We start from the raw sequence: 13,175 nt of genomic DNA on the forward strand, positions 1-13,175 counted from the left end.
TTGTTCTCAATTTCCAACATCAAGCATTTTAAAATTATTTATTGTATTTTTCTTGATTTAAATTAAAATTGCCATTATATGCTGATTTTTTAATTTATCAAAATATTTGAAAATGTGTTATTCGAATTAGTGCCGTAGACGAGCTAAATCCGTGAAATCGACGGGACTGATAACAAGTCTAGTTGGAAACTGCTTATAATACGTTTGCTCACTATTTGCGACTTACGGAAAGGTAACGAAAGTATCCTCCGCGTCTCCCAACGTCAGCTGGTTGCAACGTTTACTATCAATTTCCTTGTGAACGGGTACGATGAAAATAAAATTCATTTCAACTATCGTCGGAACCTATATGTATAATTTTTGATGCGTATAAGCGACATCATAGTAAAGCAGGAAAAGCACAATATGGCGGGATTTATATTGTGTAGACTGTGTAGTGAGAAAGAGTAACGAAGGGAAACAGGAGCGATGTGCAGCACAGTTTCAAGCAATCATGTCACATGGTGCTCATGCTACTGGTCTGGTATTGCTGATCTTCCTGCACCGTATGGTACCGTCCCGGTACGGATCATATAAAGTCACCCTGTGAACGATAAAGTATGCCTGCCGGACGCTTTTTCTTTGTCCGGGTTTGTTTCCAGACGAGCTCGTGTCCTTTTTATAGCAAATTTTTCGAACGATGATGACGACTTTTCCACATCGCCAAAGGAACGGGTAACGTTGCCATTAAGTATGCATCATGTAGAGATGCTGCGATGGCGAGATGTACGTAGAATCGTAGTGGTTGTGCTGTTGTGAATTGTATATGTGTGCTTTGCCTGTTATGTTCGTTGAACAAGTTTGCGTGTACTTAGTGCGAGGAATGTGAATAAGTACATTTTTTTTTCGAAGTCATCTAAGAGATGTAGAAAAAATAGTCAATATCGTTTGCCGAAGTGTGCCACATTAGCTAAATTTTCCCTCACCAATATGTGTATCTTGTTATAGCAAACGAGTTCAATGACGCCTGAGGGTATATATTGCCAGAAATAGGATGGGTGAGTAGTGACCAGCGCTGGTAGGAAATGATAAATAAATTAGCATGAAAACTAGAACAGACACTGCAAGATAGATGCTACGTGGTACACTGAATTTTGCAGGAAATTTTGTAGAACTTCCTGGCATTGCTTTCATCTAATCCGTGAGAACCATACCATCCTGCTTCTAGGCACTGGGGCAATCGAGGGCGGTTCCCGATGCTGGTGACCATGACGATGGCGATTCCGGTTTTTGTGATATGATGAATTTGTTTCATAGGCTTATGAAGGGGTAAAATTCCATGTGTCTTTGGGCTCGGCTAGCATCACTAACCAATCCTTCAAATGTATAATTGATTGTATAAGTACCTGTGTGTACGATCAAACCGTTCAGACAGTGTTGAGGACAAACAAATGCGAATGCGTATAACGTTTCTTTTTGACGAGATGATACAGTTTATGCGTATTCGGTGTGCCATTAAGAAATAGCTCAAAACGTTAATTTAATGACATATGAAGTAGAATATTTTAAAATGATCACTTTAGAATGAAAGGTTCAACTAAAATCAGTATTGTTAGATGTGAAATAGTTTCAATATGTAAGACAGAATGCATTTCTATGGAATTTTAAGTTCTCATAATCAAATGTTGAAATGTCGCGCTATAATGGATCCTTCTATTCTCATTTTCAATTATATTTTATTTTAATGTCGCAACACAGACTTGACATAGACTGAGGTGATGAAGTTTAATGATGGGCAGTAGGAGCAATCTTTGTTATATTTTCTTATTGTGCTCCAAATCGTTAATGTGTATGCACTTGGAATGTAAAAACGATCGAGAATAGAATTCTGCTGCAATAGCGTGGGTAACGATGCTGGATATTTGTTTTTATACTGCGAAGCTAACGAATTCTACCAGCATCACCTAACGAAAGATAATCTAATTCCTATTTCATTGGAATTAGTGTTGTTGCGAAGCCAGAGCAAACATTCGAAGAGTTACACCCGCATACATTCTATCGAATAAAACGCTGAACATGACGGTATTGGCCATGATATTGTATTTTAATGCTTTAACGCGCTACAAATTGAGGACTTGTGTGTGACCCTGTTAAAATGGTCGACGAGTTTGAATTGCGTTTTTGTTTTTATACTACCGATGCATTGTTGTTTGACCTCAGATGATACAACGACAAAAAAACAAACGAGTAGGTATTGAGAGAACCTTGATTCGTTTTATGTGTCAATAAGCGTATGGGGAGCGTACATTTTATGCTGCATTGATTGAAAGTTGATTCATTTGAAGGCATATGTTTTAACAATTGAGTGGACTTGGATTGAAAGCATTAAGCGTTCTTTGCGGAGCTCGTTATTTAACTAGTTTGTTTGGTTTCTGTTGATACCCACAGGCACGACGATGAGCATGAAAGGATGGAGCGGAGAGAACGGGATAAACAAGCCCGTGCCCAACTGCAGGCCGAACGGGAACCGGAACCAACAGCACCACTATTCGCAGCACCGGTTAAAGTGGTAAGTGTTTTAAAATCTGGCTTTTAGTGTTACTTTTGTTTATCGAACCGTCACGTGTAGAGATTCAGTATATTTACATACGCCCAGAACTTTTTTTAAATGATTGTGAGTTATAAGTTGACTCGATTGAATGGATGACATTGACCTTTGATGTTATTTTATCTGATATATATCGATAATCGATTATCTAGAAGGTGAAAACTATAAATCATTATTTAATCAGATACCAGAAATTTCTACACACTCGTATTCCCAGTTTGTGAAGAATGTTTAACTTTCGAGGTTACAATTGGTGGTCTTCAAAATAGGAATTTCTCTGCATACAAAAGTCAAACAACCCATAAGTCCATCTGAATAAAGCTGCATCAATGAAACATTTTATTATTGGTCGGCTGACTGTATGGCATGCCCTCGAGAAGAAAGGTTTGTGTGAAGATATTTGTTCCGTCAGTTGTCCGGTACAACATGTCCACATCAGCAGAGCTATCGTTTGGATAGGATACTTTTGGGCTTAAAGAGTTGTCTGTGCATACATTCTCCGTTGGGGATGTAGGATGTGCCACTTGGATCTTGTCAAGTGTTACCCATGGATTCGGAATGGGTCCAAATTGAAAGGAACTATTGCAAGCTAGGATGCACTGTATGTTGAGTCTTCTTCTAATCCCATTGGAGATACGAATATTGCTCCCACATCCCAAGACGAGCACGCTGAATGTTTATCCAACCGTGAACTGGGCAAATAAGGTTATGTGCGCTCGCTCTGTGGAGGTTTTTTTCCATGTGTGGGTTGGTGGCGCTCGATTCCTTTGCTCTCCAGCTGAGCGCGTGCGATGTTACGTTGCTCGTTCCGGTGTGTTTGAGACAAGCAGCTGCTAGATGCAGTTACGCCGGTCGTCATTTTTTCCAGTATCGTGCAACTGTTTTTGAAGTTTGTAGGATAGTCTGGTAGAGTGGATGGTTTTGTTTATTTTTTTCTTTTTAAAATATACTCTTGATTGGAACGTTTCTGTTACAATACTGTCCAGAACTTCATGAATTTAATTTTTTAATTTTTTTTTGTTCATGGGAGGGTTAGCATTTTGAATTAAAATTTTCGCAATGTTGAATATTGCTTTGTTATTTATGAACATATTGTTTTTGTTTGATAAAAAATGTTATTTATTTTTATTATTATTTTTATTTTTGTTTTCAAATCTACTTACAACAACACATCGTTTGAAGATGATTTGAAATGTTTGATTTTGAAATGTTTTTACTTTGAAGACGAAAATACAGCATCGCAAGAAATCGTACTACCTTACTACTTACTTACCTTACTCATTCTATTGGTGGAGTTGTGATTCCTTATCGAGTGCACCCCAATTGCGATCATTGCTAGCTTATATGATTGCTCTGCTATCCTGTAACCTAGAGATCGTTGGCAAATGGGTTTACGAGTGTGACGGAGCGTGACGACGAGAACCGGTCGTCTTTGTTGGTAGTACGTGTGCTTTTCATTTCTCTATTTGGCCATCCTAGCGATGTTCGTATTGGGCGTGTGTTTGTTTGTTATTTTTCCTACTCTCAATTTGACCACTTTGACTGAAATTTGTGACCCGTAGCGAACACGACGGTGGTTCCGGTCTACCATAAGCGTTCGTTTACCGGCGGGATGGGATATGCACATAAAATGGAATACCCTCCGACACATTGCTGACCGTTTGTTGGCGAGTAGTTGAATATTCGTTCGTTCGTTTGCACTGAGCAGTTACGGAAAAAAAACGTCTGCCAGCAGAACAACACCAAACTATGGAAACTCTTTCAATTCCCACGAGGGCACGAACTTTTCCTTACGTCGTTGGTGGGTGTACGTACGGCTTAGTCGATGTCCCGTGGCCTTCTGTCTTGGAGTGTTATCTTGTTGCACACTATGAAAAATCTGACTCTGTTCCGCTGACGAACAGAGGTGGCAGGTCCCTGTCTCGCGTTGTGGATTAGAACGAAGAGTGGAAAATGAGCGGGCATCTGGGAGCAACTTCTGGGGAACTTTATATTCCTTTCGCATGTACATCGTCTTCTATTTTCCACTGCTCTGTAAAAATAAATCCTGGAAGAGAAATCTTCCTTCACAGTGTTTTACCGATCGACATTTACCTATACCTGGTGCGCCGTCTACATCGACTAAGAATGCAATATTGAAGGAACTGTAGATACTGTATCGTTCTCGTCTCGTGCTGAAACTCTTTCATCTGTTTCCTGCATCCGAAAGTGTTGTCAAATCATGATGAACTATTTTCGAAAGCTTTGATACTATGTTGCTAGATAGAAGATAGTAACGTATTGTTATTCTTTGATGTATTCCAATCTCGGAAGTCTCAGTCTGTAATGTTGGACCCTTCATGTAAAAAACCAGCTCTGTTGATATTATATCCTTGGTACACTGATAGCTCTGATTGGAGAAACAACCAACATACAATAGTAATAAAATACAATACAACACAATAAATTGGTTACATCTAGATTACAAGATGGAATGCGAACTCTGTGTATAAAACGTTTATCTCTGCAAATTCATCTGTGTTTAAGCTCTTTATGTATATTTGCTAATGAATTTGAGTTGTACCTAGCTAACACGCAGTGATTTTATTCATTTAAAAGCATTAGCTGTAATGAAAGCAGAACCGTGACAAAGCGTTTTTGCAACCGCAAATTCCTCAACCGCATCTGCTTAATCTCGAAGCAAGCATTATTTAGACTGAGCTGTATGTGTGTTTCCAGGTTCAGTCTCCAGCGCTGTGGGGAAAAGTACGCGCGAGAACATACGGAGAGGTGATTGTACCTGACAAAGCAAACACTAATTACCATAATTAGTCGATGGAAATTGTTTCCAAAGTGCGACTCACTGCAAGAAACGCTCTGTACCGTAAGCACCGGTACGTCAGAGTGTTGATGATACTACGAAACCTAGTGATTCTCTGGAATGGAAAGAAGAGCAATGGAAAGTATGATTGATGGAAAGAGCAAAGTAGATCGTGCAAAGGATGCGCGTGTTTGGTGGATGTACATTGAAGTCAACCCACCTGGAGGGAATCGATATTTATGTGAAACGGAACAAAACTTGAGCACAGGTTTTTGCGTGTTTGCCTCAAAATCAGTACCTCCGTCAGCACTTGCATACACGTGAAGGCGAATCGTGTTTAAAATATTTCGCCCAGAAGAATGATGACGAAGATGCGATTGCTTTTTAATGAGATTGTGAAAATCGCAAACGGAGAGTGATTTAGATTTTGAATTTGTTATCACTTCACCACGAGGGCAATGAGTTTTTATTTGAAAATGTATCAGTATTTTATATTTGAATTTTTGTTGCAATAATAGTCCATCTTGTTAACTACGAACATAAATACTACGAAGACATAAATATCATTCTGCAAAGTTGTTGCTTATAAATGGAAATAATTGATCCATAAAATATGAATGGTGGGGAAATCCCATCGTACTGAACGATTAATTTCATTCCACACTCACCGTGCGGATTAAGTAACAGTTGAGCCAACGAGGCAAATATCCAACAAGATTGCTCGGGCGGGCCACCCGTTGACCTTTCGGTGCGGATCGAAACTCATCGGAAAAATGAATCAGTATCAAATAAAACCGTTCCTGGCGTTCCACTACCACTGGTCGTTAGTGATGATGAAGATGATGATGCTGTTAGTGATGGACCGTAAGAGCCTGTTTGAAGGATTGGTTTGCATTCGATAGACATATCAAAATTTCAACAGTACACGAAGCAAGTGGTGAATCGAAGTGGAGTGCTTAAGGGTCTACCGCTTAACAAGACGATGCGTTAGTACATGTTAAATCATATTCGTTATAGATGAAAAAAAAACATGTGCAGTTTGTAGAGTATCTGCTTTATCTGTATGATTTAGGAATTATGTAATACGTCTTGAAAATTCTAATGTTTTTTGTGCAACTTTATGTTTTCGATAAAATATCTTTTTTTTTATCGTTTAATCATAAACATTGTCTCTGATTTGTTTCTACACCGCACCTTACCCTCATAGTGATTATGATACAGATTTGCAAAACCTTGGTCGTGTCCTGTCCTCATTCCAATGACGGGTATACTGTAAGATGTGCATTCAGCTATGTGCTAGTACAGTGCATCCTCTACTTCCACACGTTCACGACACACTGCTGTGTCGAACGAGCTTGTGGTAGTGTAGAACAGCCTGTTTCTGCATGTCAGCTTCACATTTTGCATAACTGTTTGAATCAGTTACATTCGGCGTTCTCGTGACCGTCGTCGTCCAACCCGAGCTTATCGAGCTGGCGCGTACGTCACACAGCGACCGGTGAACTGTCTGATGGTCCTACGGAAGGTTTCGCATTCTGGAATAATCATCCAGAGTACACATATACCCCAACCGACCATACCTTCTGTATACCGTTTCATGGTTCTCACGGACCTTCCCATAACCGGCAACGGACGACAAAAGGGATGCCATCGAACGAATAGAATGATCCGGTTGTTGCAAGTTTAATTACACATCATTCTTCGGTGCGAATGTACCAGACTGATTGTTTGGGGTTGTGGGTTGGAACAAGCGCGCAGCGTCGCAAGAGCAGCATGATGAGGCAAACAAAATGGAGCAGAGCGCGCACATGGCACACGGTCCCAGATGGTACCGACGGCTCCGTTACAAAGTGTTGGTTGGAAGCGAAACTCGTTGGATGTTGATGTATGCAGAATTGCATCACGTCAAGGTTAAAGTTTTACCATTATCTGTGATGATCGTGTGAGAAGCTGAGCAGACTGCCCATATATGTATCCCGTTTTCTCCCTCGTGGATGAGAAATTAAACTTTTTTGATCAATGAGAGGGTGGCAGCTTCTTTGCTTGGGTTGAAAATTTTCATTTCGTTCAAGTTATAATTTTACTTGTTCCACTGTTGCATTGTGCATTTTTGTTGTTTAATAGTTTAGACTTTATTGTGTTGAATATGTTTTTATACATTTCTTAAACTATGTAATTCTGCTGTAGAACAGTTGTGCTTCAAGATATTTTTATTTTTTCTTGATGAACGATCTGGTCGTATTTTAGAGTATAATTTTGATTTAAATAACATTTTTAGTGTACACCATGATAAATCACAAATTATTTTAGAGAGCATGCTAAATGGAATAATAACACCGTACAAAAGTTATTGTTTTGCTACTAACTTTCTCTACAACAAGTAAGAAACACAATTTTACGAGCGTAACTCATGACCCTAGTGTCACGTCCATATTAAGTGGAGATTTAAATATGGACCGCTAAGAGACCATGCAGACGGATGATGGAAAATGGGAGCCGTTGGGTTTATAGTGCACAGTGTAAACTGAGTTCGCATTTATTGCGGTCCGATAAGCTGTGTGTCATCCGCAGAGATGTACGGTTGCATCTGCGAGTTTATTTATCCTGAAAATGAGTAACGATCTGTCTGATGTTTATGCCTGGAGAAGTGGAATAACAAAGGACGAAGAAACTGACGGCCGGAGGATGCACTTTGCCACCCTCATATATGACGAAACGGTGAAGTTACGGTAAGGCAAAGAAAGGTATAATGTGGTTCAGACGTTGCAAAATGCATACGAACACGTAACGAACTCCACACTGAAATGGAACGCTTTCCCGAGGCTGTGTCTCAGCGTTCTTGTTTTAATGTATCGTTGAGCTGCTAACGAAATGAGGTAACTTTCGCGGTACAGCTAGTTCAATGATTGTAAAATTTGCATGAAAAAAATGCATACAGGTACGGTACTTTTATTTTAATCTGTAACCTTCTCTTCAATAAGAGTTATGGCGAATGTAGTTGAGAGTTGCGACTGGAATGAAGCAGTAAAAAATTTACAGGGATGTTTTTGAATGTTAAGTCGTAAATTATAGCAGGAGTTTTAGTTAGGGTAACTTAAAACAAAACGTTGCTAACCGAAATGCACGTGTACTTTTTAACGAAATATTTACATTTAAAAGAAGTTGATGTTGTGTAAATTCTTATGAATTATTTAAATATGTCACTGATAAATCGCATGAATTGTAAATTATAATGACATGCATTTGTCGTTTTAATGTTCATTCATAACTCGGTTTGTAAAAGTTTATTTCCCTACAACTCTTTGAACCCACGTTGATTGTCCCAGAAATAGACAACCAACGCAGTTAGGAAACGCTCCTGTGATGGTGCAAACGAACCTACAACTTCGTTTATATTGCCCTCGGCACAAGAACCTCCACCCACGTCCACTTCCCTCGTCCGATACAGGACGTACGATCGGCGAAAATGTTGGACTCGGCCTGACCGGGTTACAATGGGTGAGGAAAATTGAAATTCAATTTTCCATTTCGCTCACGTGCCGGTACACTCGCGCGCGCATATCCAACGTGCACCATCGGTGGCGCAAAGATAAGGGAAATTGTGTTGGTGTGTCCTTCGGCAGAAACCCACAACGAGTGTACGTCTCGTCAAGGGTGTGCGGAAGATGCGCGGTGCGCAAGGATGAAAAGGTGTACGTGACAAAGCATGAACTCTCTTCGGAAGGCGGTACATTTTACCGCTCATTTGGACGATGCTTCGGTTCGGTGGAATGACTGGTGGTGGGTGACAAAAAGAGGCGTTTTTGCGTCCTGTAAACCTGTAACCACAACACACAGGATGATAAAAGGGTTCACCCAAGAGTGTGGCAATGTACTTTTTCCACCGAGGGTGTATTTTTTTTACGCGAAACTCAAGCGGGAGGGCACTTTTTTTTAGTCACGTAAGGGTAGCGCCCATGTAACATTTACATGAAAAAAACAACGTGTGGGATAGTGAGGTGGGTGCAAGGCGTGCAATAAATTACAAAGCTTTTTAACATTTTGGAAGTGGTTTCTTGAATATACGCTTTGTTTCCCTGTTCACAAATAGAACTTGTTCTTACGTTTTCTGGTAATCTTATTGGAAGTAGTTTTATAAAGTAATAATTGTGCTTTAATGTACTGCGTTTGCTAGTAGCTGTACTTTATGCATGATAGAAGGAATTATTATTTATTAAACGAATCATTCTAAGATTAATATTTTTCCAATCGACATTTGTGTAAATCTCAATATTGTCTGTTGTTCCCAAGTATTGTTTCTGATCTTCGAAAATTGAAGTTTTGGTTTAAATGACGAATAATTTCGATTCTGTATCATTTGTCCGTGCGCTGATTTAATTATCAAAATCTTCGTGGGTAGGTAAATGGCTTCCATCCTGACCGTACTGTTTAGAGAATCGATCCTTGTTTCAAACTGAACGTTACATCTGCAATCGTTGATCATAGGAAAACAGAAAACCGTGTTTCTGTTCAAAGGGTACTCTATCGAATATCGATTTTTTTGTGTGGAATCACCAGAACAAATACAAAATACGGTTCTTGATTCTTGTCAAGATGTATACAGCTGCAGAATCAGATAAAAAAGGATCAAACTTACTAAAAAAATAGGCTTTCGATAGTCCGTTTGTCTGACACGTTCTATCGACACGTCGCACGAAGCACCTCCATAACATTACGTCTGATTGTTCTGTTTTTAGCATTACACTTTCGATATATGTAAGTTATGCATTCACTACGGAAGTGTTTAACCTATACCAAAAACTAATGTGATTGATAGAAACCGTAGCGAATTATATGAATGGTCCGGCAGTTCTAGCATTAAGAACATTTATCATCTGGGACGGTCCGGTGGTGCATTGGTAGCGGCGCTGGTCTACGACGGAACCGGGACAAAATCCCTTCCGAACCTTACCCCTTAACGAGGACTGAGTATCCGGCTACGTGGTAAAGTCGATACAGCCTGATCGTTCTTACGGAAAAAAGCATTTAACATTCGTCTTAAAACCCCAGTGTCTTTCAGGAGGTTTTCTTCCTAAAAGATCATGTATCTTAAAAAAATGTATTTTCATTTCTGAGTTTTAATTTCAATGAGATATCCATCAGTTTATACGTCGTTCGTCTGTTCTAAAAATTGTTGTAGCTACTTTGTCTTTCCAAGAAAGCGTTGGCATTTTGACATTTTTGCAAAAAAAAAGTTTGCAATGTTGTTCAATTTCTCAACAGGGCAGACTTAGCCGTTGGGCCCTTATCGGTCGACCCTGATACAACCTTAATTCACAGAAGGAGAGTAAATTCGTTCAAAAAAAAAATAATGTCAAACAAAACGGAATATGCGTAAGCAAACGGTGTAATTTTATCACATTATAGGTTAGAAATTGTGATAGTTCCTGGAATAATGAAAGGACCCTCTTTCATTTAAGTTGCAATACGTATTGTGTATATTGGTGATCAAATCGTGTTCCAACATGGCGTTGAAGTAAATGTTTAGTTTTATCTTGTTTTTTTGATAACAGAATGACACAAAACATACCATCAGTTTAGACTTTTCTGGGTTTTTAATGTCATTATCCATTAATTTCAATTGTTTGTGTGTATACTTTACCCAGTCTTTCCAGCATTCGATCTCCAGGCATCAACTGAATCGGTTGAGGAAAGTTTCATTGAAAAAAAGCGTGTGTTTCAAATTATTGAGGAAAAGAATCGATGTTGCCCGTTTTTCTATCCGTATCGTTATGGATATCCCACGGGGATGCTTCTTTATAAAAAATATTTCTTTTGCTCGTATAAGTTTACACCGTTTGCTTCGCACACGCTTCGCCATCCAGAGAAATCTAAGTTGTTCTCGTTCATCAGTATTGCTATTTGTTTTCCGAACATCTCCATTATGATGGTTCTTTTTTCAGAATTTTTATTTTTTCTACAATTAACGAACGGCAGATGAATGAAAAAATCTGATCAATGTGTAGTCGGCCCAGAAAGAGATTTTTCTCGTTCCGAGAAGATACTGGACGTTCATACAAATGGATGGGTCGATACCTTGAGCAGATTGTATGAGTTTCTATTCAGTACTGCTCTTACCGCGTTTTCAGTATTTGTGGAAATGTTGTGTTCGTACAAAAGAAATGAAACTATTTTTTTTATCCCTTCCTAGAAGAGAAAATTAGTTGGAATTCGGTCGGTTTGTTTCATGTGGGGCCAGTAATGAAACGATTTCAAATAGTAAATAATTGTTCTCTGTTATGTTTTGTAAATTCGGGAAAAGTACTTACTGAAGCGAACAACAGGGTGAGATGTAAAATATTTTTCTATACAATTCTTCATTGCTACTTTTTTCTGATCAGCAGCCTAGTGCTCACTTTTAAAAGTGTACGCATACAAAGTGTTAAAAGTTTGAGGATAAATGAACGCTGAAAAGTAAACTAGTGGCATAATATTCATTAGTCGTGTATTTTTCGCGCAAAGACGAAAAGAAATAACATTTAACGGATGATCATTGAGGACAGTCGACGAATAACTGCTAACATCAATTAATGGTAATGGGCTTTAAAATAGTGGGTATTATCGACCTATAAACGAGACCATCCCAGTCAGGAAAGAGCGCCTGATGATGGGTTCGGCTTATGATTTAATGTTTGGTCATATTTCATTTCGTGCACTTACGCCGTACAAGGTTAAGCAGCCGATCGTGCTAATAGCTTAATGTTCTTGTCATTTCGAGTATGTTTCGTTGCTTTGTGTAAGTATTCAACAAATAGGAAATGAATGGAGGCATGAAAAAACCCTGAAATTACCTTTCAGTTTCATTAAAATAATAATTATATTTTTTTTACTCTACGAAAACGAAAAAAAGTCGAGATTTTTTATGAACTAGATCTTTTGTTTATGTATTTAGTTGATGTTTTTTTGTAGTAGTTGCTATCAAGCGTAAAGTCACGCTATCTTGTGTTTTCATTTGACGTAGATTTTTAATTTTCGGAAAGAGCAAATTGTAGGGATAACTTGTATATTACACTAATAAGATAAATTTTCGACCGTTTATGCCTTTTTGGGTGTATTGTTGTCTTGATCGTGTTGATTCGCTCTGTGTTGTGTGTTTTTTTCGACGAGGTTAGGCAATGTAGAATGTAAGAATTAATTTCAATTACCTGTTAATCAGTTGTTGATAAGCCAGAAAAAAAGAAAACCCATAATTCATGCAACCGAAAAGTTAAGCAGACTACAAAAATACCTTCTCTATCGTTCATAGACCTAAGCTATTATAAAATGATCGATGACGGTTAATGAGCTAGTATCTTGCGTGTTGCTTTTTATTGAAATAAATAATTGTTGTTTGTGCTTTCCATTAAGGGTCGAGAGCAAATTTCAAAGAGGTCCTGCATAAGAATAACCAAGAAAAAAGAAACATTTATCAGTAGTAAAAATGTATCATTTAAATTGCATTTAGTTTAGTTTTTAATATATTAAAGTTAAAGATACTATGGGTGTCTAGGGTGTCAATACTTAAACTATTCACTCTGTTATTTTATGTATATACTATAAAACTCATGAGTAAATTTAATCCTCTTAATAGTGGTATTGTTTGATAGCAATAAAGATTGCGAACGCAATATGCATTTTTCTCGCCACTCAGATGATAAATATCAAAATATAAGCGATAAAATTGATAAAAAAAAAAACAAATAAAAATAAAATCGAATTTCTTCTTATTCCGGTGAAGAGTTTGAAATAGGCTATTAATACCAATTGATC

General features: G+C 38.3%; 1 protein-coding gene across 1 annotated transcript in view; it reads left to right on the plus strand.

Annotated features, from left to right (window-relative positions):
* The first annotated feature begins 493 nt into the window (after positions 1-493).
* Positions 494-13,175, plus strand: part of LOC128712555 (AF4/FMR2 family member lilli) — a 33,834-nt gene continuing 21,152 nt past the window's right edge. The window contains exons 1-2 of the mRNA XM_053807448.1: positions 494-561; positions 2,428-2,548. Of these exons, the coding sequence (XP_053663423.1) occupies positions 494-561; positions 2,428-2,548 (189 nt within the window). The remainder of the gene's footprint in view (positions 562-2,427; positions 2,549-13,175) is intronic.

This window comes from Anopheles marshallii, chromosome 3, assembly GCF_943734725.1.
Source record: "Anopheles marshallii chromosome 3, idAnoMarsDA_429_01, whole genome shotgun sequence".
Classification (NCBI taxonomy): Eukaryota; Metazoa; Arthropoda; class Insecta; order Diptera; family Culicidae; genus Anopheles; species Anopheles marshallii.